General features: G+C 51.6%; 2 protein-coding genes across 2 annotated transcripts; both read right to left on the minus strand.

Moving 5' to 3' along the window:
• Window positions 1-3,550: 3,550 nt before the first annotated feature.
• On the minus strand, window positions 3,551-6,000 carry LOC122387148 (disintegrin and metalloproteinase domain-containing protein 10-like). Its single transcript, XM_043377057.1, has 4 exons — window positions 4,569-6,000; window positions 4,074-4,471; window positions 3,814-3,991; window positions 3,551-3,753 (listed from the first exon to the last, which is right to left on the minus strand). Exons 1-4 carry the CDS (start codon window positions 5,998-6,000, stop codon window positions 3,551-3,553), a joined length of 2,211 nt encoding a protein of 736 aa, XP_043232992.1.
• A 444-nt stretch (window positions 6,001-6,444) lies between these two features.
• Window positions 6,445-10,614, minus strand: LOC122387177 (protein jagunal-like). Its single transcript, XM_043377100.1, has 4 exons — window positions 10,466-10,614; window positions 10,069-10,171; window positions 8,031-8,152; window positions 6,445-7,102 (listed from the first exon to the last, which is right to left on the minus strand). Exons 1-4 carry the CDS (start codon window positions 10,568-10,570, stop codon window positions 6,974-6,976), a joined length of 459 nt encoding a protein of 152 aa, XP_043233035.1. The 5' UTR covers window positions 10,571-10,614; the 3' UTR covers window positions 6,445-6,973.
• Between the last annotated feature and the right edge of the window lie 1,063 nt (window positions 10,615-11,677).

Here is an 11,677-nt window from a genome sequence, read left to right on the forward strand (position 1 = left end):
ATTTCGATAATATTTTGAGTTTTGACCCGTAATGCTCCCGCAGAACCCTCCCATCCCCCCTCCCACTGGACGCAGCGTGCGCACGCTGTGCCAACGAGCCGGCACCGATCGCCCGCAGCCGCACCGCCGGCCGGCCGCCAGATGGCGTTTTTTTTTCGCGTGAAAAAAAATCAGCATACGCATTATTTAAACGTAGGCAAGCTAACGTTACATCTCACTTTACGAAAAAGAAACGCAAAATGTAATGCTAGGAGGGGGGTGGAACACGCCCTCCACCCTCTGACTCGGCTCCTGGACCACGTAGCGACTAGCGACACGCGGTAGGCGCCGACCCCCACCAAACACGATTTGGCAGCACTGTAATGGCGTCTGCTGGGCGTGAAGTTTTCCCTTCACCATAGGGTTTACACACAAACTGGTCAAAGTTTGAGCCAGGATATACTAGTCTAAAAATGCAAAAAACGAACAAATTTTGGCATCAATAGATTCAGCATTTCATCGTGTGCCTCAAACCGTCCATCATTTGGCCTCAAAGGAGGTAAAAATTGTTCAAAATCGAAGTTGAAAAGGTGCTTTCTGAGCACATAATCTGGTAGCAATCACGTGACCTGCTATAAGCAGCTTATCGATAATTTACAAACATAATTATTAATATGCTGCTTTAACCCTCGCCGGCCGAGGGGGGGGGGGCGGGTGCCGCCCCCCCCCCCATAGGGTTTTTTCGCGATAGCTCCGAACACGCTGGCAATAGAGAGCTGAAACTTGGCATACCTGACCTTTGATCCAAGCCGCATCTTTTGACACCAACCGCATTTTTGGGTCAGGTCAGGTCACTGACCTATGACGTCATAAGTGAACCTCTGCACGGTCTTCAGATGTCGCAACTTCGCAACACCCTCACTGCCAGAGGAGATGTCACAGGGAAATTAAACTTGCAGGATCTAGTATCCATTATGAGTCTCACAACTTGTATATCTCGGATTTTTCCTTAAGGTCATATGAGGTCAGGTTATTTTCGTGACTCTCATAAGTCAATGGGGAAAAATTCAAACTGCTATTCTGGCGCCGGGAACGATCTCCAACTATCTCAAGCACACAGAATCGTGATTTGATGCACTCCTTGCAAGGTTAGATGCGTCACTTTTGCAATGTTGACCTTGCGTGACGTCATTTATGACGTCATCAAGGTCATATTAGTTTTTCGTCAATAACTCTTGATCAAATTGAGCTAGCGAGTCGGGAAAGCCACCAATGGACTCAGGAAGACCTGCCGAATCGAATGATATGCGACATGACCCCTTTCGACCAACTTCGTGACCTTAGGGTGCTGACCTGACCTTGACCTGAGGTCAACACCCCAAGTTGACCTGACCCGAACAAAAAGTATGTCATTCGACGCGCCTGAGCGAGGCGAACACGATGCTGCCAAAATCGCGGCTCTGCGGCCATTTTTTGCGAAGCTATTCACCAAAAACTGAACCGTACCTTGGGGCACGTGACCTGACCTCAGAGGTCACCGGTTGACCTAGGACCTTAAAATCGGGTACCAATCTCTGCGTCTCGTAACGGCGCACACGCTCGTTTTTTCCGCGACGCGCTAGCTCCACCAGGGGCGAAACGGCGAGGGGGGGGGGTCGTACCCGCCCCCCCCCCCCCCTCGGCCGGCGCGTATGTAGAAAACCAATAGGTCCGGCGAGGGTTAAACAACATTATAACGACTTTGCGCCGTTCACGCATGTTAAAAAAGTATGGTTAAATCTTGATAGCACGAGTAATTTTGGCAGCATCGGAGGACTGTCTCTAAACGCGCGCGTGATTTCAGTTTTTTAAGTAAAACGTCGGTATAACAGAAATTAATCCCGGGAATAATATTGTTAATCAGACTTTTTCTTTCCGTGGTGGAGCCCGAATGGTTTCACAAGAAGCTGCTCGCTGAAAAAAATAAATATTGGCCTGCATTGAGATTGAAGGCAACACAGGCACCGAAGGCAACACAGAGCTAAATCAAATTCAGAGAGAGCTTTGAGACGCCTTTTTTAATCTCATAGGCCCACTGCTTTGTCCGATCACTCAAAGGTGATGCTCATTAATGCAGAAAATGGATACGAATGGTACATACAGACAGCGAGAAAAAACTGCAGTTTGCTCTCCCAAGAACTGGCGAATAGAGAAGCAGAAGGTGTTCCAACCAACACAAGGAAGACCCAGAATGGGCTGTAGCCACTTGAGATAGGCGCAGCGCAGGCCAAGTGTCTGGTAGGTATACCCAGGCAAACATGATACAGAGATGATGGAATAGACCAGAGCTTGTAAATACGCGTTTTCAGTATACGGTTCTCACAGAAGGCGGCCCTGGCTGCATAAGTTCTTTACAAGTACTGCAAGAGGGCCTGCATATGAATATAAGAGACTGAGCGAGACATTGTACAATCCACTTATACCACTATTGCATTTCCCAATTGGCGCTATTAATTTGATTAAACAGTACACACTTCGTTATTAACAAGTGTTTCCCCGAAAAGAAAACCAAGCCCCGTTTCTTTTCCCAATCCCTCAATGTAGCCCTTTTAAACAGACGGGCTGAGCGACGAACGGCGCAAAGTCGTTATAATAAATGTAATCGGACCGCCTCCTCGGTACACCAGGCATTATTCGGTGTGCCTTGCCAATTGGGTGTTTATATTTAATGCACTCGCAGGCTCGTGCATTAAATGCAAAAATAACACTCATTTCATTCGTGTTATTTTTGAAAATATTAACCTCACTTCGTTCGGTTAATATTTTAGGAAAAATAATGCCCTCACTCCGTTCGGGCATTATTTAAAACACCCTTGGCTAGGCACACCGAATAATACCTGGTATACCGAGGACGCGGTCCGATTAAATATATATTAATCATACATTTTGAGCTTTCAGTACTTTAAATAAGGTCAGAACATCGCAAAACACAAAAGTTAATACAATAGTCACGTGGGTGTCAGGAAATGTCACAGGTGCGTCAAATTTGTGACTGGGGCTTTACTTTCAAACATCGGATCTACCTGTTTCTTATAGGTATCTTGGTAGGCGCCGGAGAAAGAACGTAAAAGATACGTAATGGCGAAATTACTATAGACACTTTTTAGGTCAGGTCAAAGCCAAAGGTCAGGACACCAGATGTCATCGAAGCTAGGTCAAACTTTCCCATTTTCAAGTCAAATTTCGACAATTTTCAACCAACTTTCCGCCCGCGCATACCCAACTCAGAAACTCGATATTAGCGCCCACGTAGCGCTAAGCGCCCCACAACTTTCTTTTAAATATTTCCAAAAAAAGGTTGTGATCGTGGTAAAAATGCCCCACCACGGTACGAGCAAATCAGTTACATGCACTTGTCTGAAAATCAACCAGAGTCCAAAGATTCGCACATAGAGACAACATAAATAAGCGAATCATGATCAGAGCTTCGGAAGGCGCTGATACTAACCATACATTCGTATTGTATATTCACCAGCACGACCCTACTGAAAGCAAACCGTTTCAGCCTTGCCACCTTCTTCCCCGTTGAGATTCACAGCTGGAGGTCGCCGCCCCCGCTCAGTCCGAAGAAGGTGGCCAGCGGCACGCGCAGCGTTTCGCTCATGGGTCGCGGCGGCGGCTTGTTGGGGTTGCTGGAGGGGATGTGGAGCGCCACGCAGCGCAGCAGCAGCGCGCAGACGACAGCCAGCAGCAGAGCCACCACGGTGGCCAGCCACCAGCGGCCGGCGCTGGTGGCTGTCAGCGGCAGCGTGCCGCCGCCGGCCAGCAGCAGCGCCTCCAGCCGGGCCAGCGGACCCGCCGCCTCCAGCGGACGGCACCGCAGCAGCGAGTCGCACGCGCCCCGGTCGCCGTCGCACGGGTCGCCGGCCTCCAGGAGCCAGGGGTTGCGCGGTCGGCACGGAGCGCCGCTGTGCGCGTGGCAGCCGACCACGCAGAGCTGGCTGCGGTCGCCGCCGACGTCTGCCTCAGTCAGCTGGCAGGGCAGCAGCCCGTCGCGCAGGCACGAGGAGCCCGTGCAGCGGCCCTTGACGCACACCCGCGAGCCGGCGCCGCACGGCGTCAGCTCGGCCATATTCGTCGACGGCGGGACACTGCAGCGAGCGGCCGTCACAGAGGGCCGGCAGCGTGCACTCGGTGCCCGCGCGGCACGTGTGGTTGGCCTCCGCCGGCACGGTGGCACACGCCACCGGGTCGCAGCACGGCCCCTGGCTGGGACTGCAGACGGCGCCCGGCTGGTACTGGCAGCGGGCCTTCTTGGGCGACCCGGCGGCGGCCGGCGGGTGACGAGGCCAGCAGCACCGGTCGCGACAGTCGTGCGCCGTGAACCCGCAGTCACACTGCTCGCCCGTCTCCACGACGCCGTTACCGCAGAACGCCGAGCCTTTCACCGCGAAGCAGTTGAAGTAGAGTCCGTCCGTGATGTAGTCGAGAACGCGGGATATGTTTGCCGACGCTGCAGTTGGAGAACTGCAGGTGACGCGGCAGGTGGCCATCCTGCGAGAGGTAGAACATGATGAAGTTGCCTTTTGCGTCGTTCGGCAGGCACTGACTGCCGAGCGCGCCCTGGTCGTGCGGCGAGCCCATCGTGTGGCCGATCTCGTGGGCCAGAGTCAGCTGCGACTGCAGGGGGTGCACCGGCCGCCCAAAGTTCAGCAGCGTTATCATGGCCGTGTTCAGAGAGCGCCACTTGCGCTCTATCACACCCGTCTCCCAGTTGTAGAAGGCCTGCGCGGCGTGTCGCGCGCACACGCCGCGGCCAGCACCCTCCCACGGCGCGCCAATCCACGCCAGACCAATCGTGCCCTGCTCAAAGTCGTGGTAGCTGATGGCGAACGCCAAGCAAAAGGAGTCAAAGTTGGTGTCGGAATGCGCCTCTAGGTAGGTCTGCGAGTTGGTGTGGTCGAAACAGAGCCGGTTGCGCACGCCCGAGTAGTTGGGTAGACACGTGTGGTCGTCGCTGACTACCAGCTTCTGGATCTGAAATTGGTACTCGTGGTGGTGGTGCCGGCCGTCGAATATCGCTTGTTTGAAAATCCGGTTGACGCCCTGAACGTGCGACCCGGCCAGCCACTGAAGAAACGTCTCTGTGCGGCGTAAACTACCGCGCTCATTGCGGAATATCTCTTGCCAGAGCTTGGGGTCCGTTTCAACGTACACGGAGCAGAGTGTGCGCGAGTGCGCCCCGTCGTGATGTTTGTTGTACACCTCGTCGGGCTCGGCGTCTTCATTATGGCCACTGCCGTGGTCGCCATCGTGATCGTCGATGCGTCTTTTCAGGCGACCGCGACCGGTGCTGCTCCGCCAGTGTTTCATCACGGAAGCGAGCGTCACGGTTTCCTGCCGCGGTTGTCTATCTTCTTCACTGGGTACTGTCGTCGCCTTGTGCTTGTCGCTGTCCCACACCAGCGGATCGTGCCCATCTCTGACGCCGCAAGGCCGGTCGCCCTCACGCGCGGGCGGTAGGAGCATATCCGACGCTCGGTACACGAACGAGTGACCGTGCGGGCCACCGTGCATGTGCAGCGACGTCCGCTCGACCACCAGCGTCTCGTTGGCCAGCTCGATCGTGCCGTCGAACACGCCATCCACGAGGCCGCCGAAGAGCGCCGAGCCGGGCTCGCCGAGCACCCAGCCGGTGAAGAGCGGCGTCAGAGAGTCGGTGCCGACCGTGGAGCCTGACGGGCCAGAGTAGACGATGTCCGGCGCCAGGGTGGACGTATCTGGTACCAGGCGGAGGGTGAGCACGCGGTCCCCAGTTGGCAGCTGGAGCTGCAGCGGCGGGGCCGTCGAGCGCCGGCCGCGACCGGCGGACAGCGGAGTGTAGTGGAGCATCTGGTGGTGCTGCACGTAGTCGGAGAGACCGCCCTCTGACGCTGCGCGTGCCGGGAGCAACAGTAGCATCGGCAGCAGCCGCGCCGCCAGACTGCCGAGTGAGCTGGCAGCTTTGGTGACGGAAAGACTCGCCAAGCTTGTCGGAGTCATTTGTCAGTCTTGGACAGCTTTGGGTGCACCAGCTTTACAAAAGACATCGCTCCAACAACTTGAAGCGTAAAATATGTCTAGGAAAAAGATCAGCAATGTGAAGCAATCCTTTAGTTGTAAACATAGGTATGTAAATTGTTTAAAATGACAAAACACGTAAAAAGGTAAAAAGGATCACGTATCTAACTTGAAAAGCATGGATTACAACAGTTTTGAAAGAAAAAAAGAACACAAAAATGTGGATTATTAGCAAAATGGTACTCCAACGAGAAGATCACCGCTTACAAGATTGATGCAGCCGGAGCCAAGATTTTGGTCGTTGGATGTGTACGGTAAGACACCAATCATTTAGTAGCCGTTACTCCTTTTCTCCAATAGTGGTTTGAAAAAAAAAATATTCTAAACAATGCTTGTAATATTCCTGTAATCCGGCTAAACACCATCTGCACAACTTTGGTTTGTTTGTTCGACACTCTGAGGCATCATGCACGGTATTCAACAGGGAGCATTCGAAAACTGTCCCGACGTCTCAGTCCCGCGTAAAGGGACTCGACGCCCCGACCTTCGGTGGGTTGAGGAGGGGCGGGAGCACCGGCCTCCCTGGGGGAGACGCCCGCACCGCTCACGTGACTAGGAAACTCGAGTAGGGAGCGTCATTAGGGGACCAGCCCCAGTCGACATGGCACCAGGCCCGTTTGGCAGCTCTGTCCTGCTAAACTGAACTCATGTGTTCCACACTAGCGCAAAACCACACGTTTTCAACTTAGCGTAACAGAGACGCTGAAAGCGTACACACAGACACACGGAGGCAACCAGCAGCGTGGGTGATAACAACGCGTCAGAACAGCACCCGTGAAGCTCGCACTCCACCGCAACAACAGCAAGGCACACTGGGTGGCAGTGAAGGGGAGGGGCGGCAGCCCGCCGCCGGGTCTGGAGATTCCTCGGGGCCGCTAGTTAGACCCACTGGGCCTCACTGGGTCTTTTTAGTACCGCGAGCCTTCCAAGCCGACAGAAGCCGGCCGCTGAAGAAGAGAGCGAACCCGTGGACTTGCAGTACGGGCAGCAGGAAGGCCAGGTTGATGATGCTGTACGGAAGACCCTGCCGACACAGATGGGCGCGTGACAGAGACGGAGGAGCTAGCTGTCACTATAGACCACGCGACAGTTAGCTGACGAAATGTGGTGCACCAACCTGGTGCACCAAATGCATATAATCATGGCATGGCGAGGCACCAGCATCGCTTCACTTAAGGATTCACTGAATATCAATTCCCAGGCAAACGGAGTAAGTTTCTCGATAACGTCACCAGTTGAAACATCCGTCTAAAAACGCAACAGGCTAGCATGTGCCCATTTATGTACTCGGAGGAGGGAGTCTTCCGATCCTGCTTCATATTGCATAATACAATCAAAACTTTCTAAACGCCTATCATTTATGGACACGAAAAATCAAAGAAACTAACGCGCCCTGATATTTCAAACATAATGTTTCTGAATAGGCATTAAACGCAAGTCCCGAACCCCTATCACAATAACGATTTTAGCGAAAGGAAACGAGACCACATCAATTATACGTTTCCTAGGGTTCATTTTGGGCAAGTTGCGATGGCTATGTATATGTTGACCATCGAGACTCGTCTGATGTTGAGCACATTTAGGATATTGGCGATTCAGGTTCCTGTGAAAGCCTCATTTGCGGAAAAGGCATATGGTATTTATTGTCAACAGCTTAAACTTCAAAACCCGAGACATTAATCACTTTAACGATCTTTCAATTAGCATAACAGCCCTTGATCTAAGATAAAGGTACTGATACGTCTGCTAAAAATATCCGCATTACATCACCGCGAGCTAAACAGGCGACTGGATAATTAGTGTCCGAAAAACTGGTACACATAGTCTGCAAACTTGTTTGGCGCGTCACTACCCTCGTCAGTCTCTTCCGCCGCCGATCGTCCATTCCACACCTTCTCCACAGTCAGGCCACCATGACCTGATGGAGGCCGCGCTGCTCGTGATTGACTCACCTGCCACATAGGGACATCAGCCGCCTCCTCGGGTGTCTCAGCTGACACGAACCGGTACGCGTCGGGCAGGTAGTAGCAGAGCGCACCCAGCGCCGGCCCCAGGCCCAGCGTGGCAATACCTCCTGTCGGAGAGGGGCCGGGTCGGGGCGGGGGAGTGTCTCAGTGGCACAGAGGGGCCGGGTCAGAGCGGGTGAGTGTCTCAGTGACACAGAGGGACCGGGACAGGTGCCGGGTCAGGCCGGACCTGGCCTCTGTGCCAGCAGCGTGCCAGACGGTCCTCGGACGACCGACGGGGGGGGGGGGGGCGACCAGCCGCGCATGTAAATCTCTCCGGAGCCGAGGAATGACATGGGGACGTCCCGCGATGGATTGCGTCAGTCCAGTTCATACATAATGAACGGTGCAAAAGTGTCGCCTGGAAGTTGTCCGGAGACGGAAGTTTTGTTAGCATGCATATGCAGAAATAGCTGCAACAGAACGCAGATACATAGGGAATCCCGGTGAAATTGTCGCAGTGCTTAGACTCAGCATACAGGATGACACAACTGGCCCACTATTTTGTCATTGCTTTTATTTTTGTATGCGGAACACAAAACAGTGCTCCTCGCGTACTATCGACAGGAAAGTTTCTCATACAAAGTGCATGGCGAGGCGAACACAATATAACAATATTAATACACAAAATTAATGTTATACCTAATACCTATAACATTATTCAACATAATGCAAAATAACTTCAACACATATCCGCGTAACTCCGTAGATTTCCAACTAGGCTCGCATTTGTAGTCGCAGAATATTCTGCAGTCACAGATCGCAGGCATCTCTGCGCCTGATAAGATCCGTATGTCCGACGACCCCGTGCATTGACCGGCGCGGCGCGGGACGTTTGTAGCCAAGGCACTTCCTTACCGGTGGCCGCCACACCGTTACCGACACTGATCCGCACTTAGGTGACGGCCAGATGACGGGGCAGCGGCTAATCCCTTATCCGACCACAAAGGCGTTACAAGCCCTGCACAAACCGAGCCGACTGATAATCGTGGAATGGCAGCTGCCACAAAGCAGCCGACAGTAAAACGTTTTGTTCCACCGCGGTTTTCAAGGTTGCTGAGGTCACTCGGGCAAGTTCTGTGTAGCCTATGCATTAGCGTCGCCATAGGGGGCAAGCGGTGCAGCTTGCCCCTCCACGTCAATCTCCGACCGATTGATACAGATCCAATGAGATTTTGGGGTTTGAAAAATAGTAGGATAGTTTTCTAACAACGTTTGTGATGTCGGTACCGATCGGACTCGACGGTTCTAGCCCGAGTCGAGTCGGAGTCGCCAACAGCTTCAAGACGCCGAATCCGGACTCGAAAATTATTGTCACTGCTTTGCCTCAGCGAATGTTGCTTATTCGTAGCCGATATTGGTGTGAAATGGCCTGTTTGACGCAGGCCCCTATCATGGCCGAATCGTTGTGAAGTGCATCTTTCACCTTCACTTTCAAACAGAATCGCTATATTATTGCCTAGAATAGTATAGAAGTGTGATGAAAAATGGCGTAGCAGAACATATCTCTCTTGTCCATGGTATCCTTGAAAACAATTACCACGTCCAGAACGGACAAAGAGAAACATCACAGCCATTGCTACCAACCAAACCCCTTTCAACCACAGCAAAACAATATTTGATATCGGTTTCCAAGCACACCTTACCGGTCCCCAGTTCGCTAAAAATGACGATTAAGTGAGCAGACGAAGGTGCCTAGATACGGGAAAACCACTCCTGCACCATATCTCGGCCCCGTAACATGCCCGCCCACTGTCATGTCGAACTGGGTGCGGGCGGATGCAGACGGGTGGCAGACGCCGGGTAGACCGTTATGTTGGAACGCGAGGCGAACGAACGCTGCTTGGTTGGTGGAAAGGCGTGCTGCCAGAGATGGATTATGGGAAATCCAAAGTGCGAAGCAATCGCAAAGTCGGTTTTCTCGGAAGGTATTCTGCATTAGGGATGATATTTGTGAAAAGTACAAAGCCGAAGAAGTACTTACCTATGTAGATCTGTAGATAAAAAACACTATTTGTCTTGCAAGCAGAAAGTGCACACAAAGAATATAAAACGCTGAAGCTCCATATGTACTCCCATTTGACAGGCTGGAAGAAACAAAAATATCAGTCAATCGTCCTAAAAAACAGCAAAATGAAATAAACAAAATGAGACAGTTTCCAGAGAAGGCCGAAGGGGATTCATTTACCTTTGGATATAGAACATCGAAAGCGATTGCAAAAGGAGTCGTTTTATGATTTCTTCCACCATTCGATTTTCAAGTGTCGTTTAACTATATACATAGTATATACAGACCCCCAGTCCATAAGAGCTACTTCAGTTGTAGTTACTTCAGATACAGCAATAACAAAGAAAAACATCAATGCATCGGAACTACTTACCGGAGGAATCTCGAGTTCCTCGATCTCCAAAATGAAAATGTCTAGCTTATCCAGAATATCTGATGACAGTTTGAGTATCATTATGAGAAACAACAAAAAATGCATTGCCACACAGAATTTGAGCCTCCATTTTGTCCGGGCACTGGAACAAATAGAAATGGGAATGTCAGTATCTAAATTTTAATGTGAAACAGTCAGGACCTATGCAGCTGTACCTCTACCTTTACAATCAAGAACTAAAACCATTATCATAAGATCTATGTTCCCTCTCTTTCTATCATGAACAGGCACACACATGGGCACCAATTTCGCAATGTTATGTGGAAGTTATGTGTATTTATGGAGCTCAGGTTATTGTCAGTGCTCTTTGCGCACCAAATCTTGTTTTTGTGCATCACATAGCCAGATCCATGGGCGTCGAAAGCGGGGGGGGGGGCACGGGGGGGAGGACGCGTCCCCCGTCGAGGGATCTGGGGGGACGTCCCCACCAAAAAAAAAATCACTCATGAATGTTTTAAAAAGCTGCCAATTAACGGTAATTCACAATGGAGCTAAGTAAACAGAAATAAAGATTCTTTAAAAGAATGCTGAATGCTGATGCTCGTCAGTTCGACAGTACACAAATAAGATCTCAGGTACTTCAGCAGCTTATGAAATTCGGACTGGTCAGAGACCGGTAGGCAGGGGCGGCGCCACAGGGGAGGGGACGGAGGGACTTATCCTCCCAGTCCACGGCGTGGAGGGTTATCCCTCCTATTTTGTTTATTGCTTTCGGTCTAATGCTTCTAAATGCCTTTTTCAAATCCAAACACATAATAGGAACTCCGTGAAGCCAAAAATTTACCCTACACTGACAAGCAACTTCACCTGAATATGACTGCTATGATGAGCGGCACCGGTGCATTAGACAATTTGTGGCATAGACCTTAATCGGTGAGAGGCCCTAAATTCCAAAAATTTGTCGAAGACTTGTCGAAAATTTGTCGAAAAGTAGACTGATGTTTTGTAGCTGACCCTGATCTGTCGTTTAGCTTGTTTTTGGGTAGATGGGTGACGTTTGTTGTCCATGACATGGCAGCCACCAGCTTGACGACTGGTGCATGCTCCGTTTTGGTCACGCCCAGGCTTGTCGATCAGGTTATCTCTTGCTCTCTCTGGCTTCGCTCGCTGATATAGCTGCGCTTTGCACACTCCTACCTGTTTGCAGGTGAG

This window comes from Amphibalanus amphitrite, unplaced genomic scaffold (assembly GCF_019059575.1).
Source record: "Amphibalanus amphitrite isolate SeventyFive unplaced genomic scaffold, NRLGWU_Aamphi_draft 000275F_arrow, whole genome shotgun sequence".
Taxonomy (NCBI): Eukaryota; Metazoa; Arthropoda; class Thecostraca; order Balanomorpha; family Balanidae; genus Amphibalanus; species Amphibalanus amphitrite.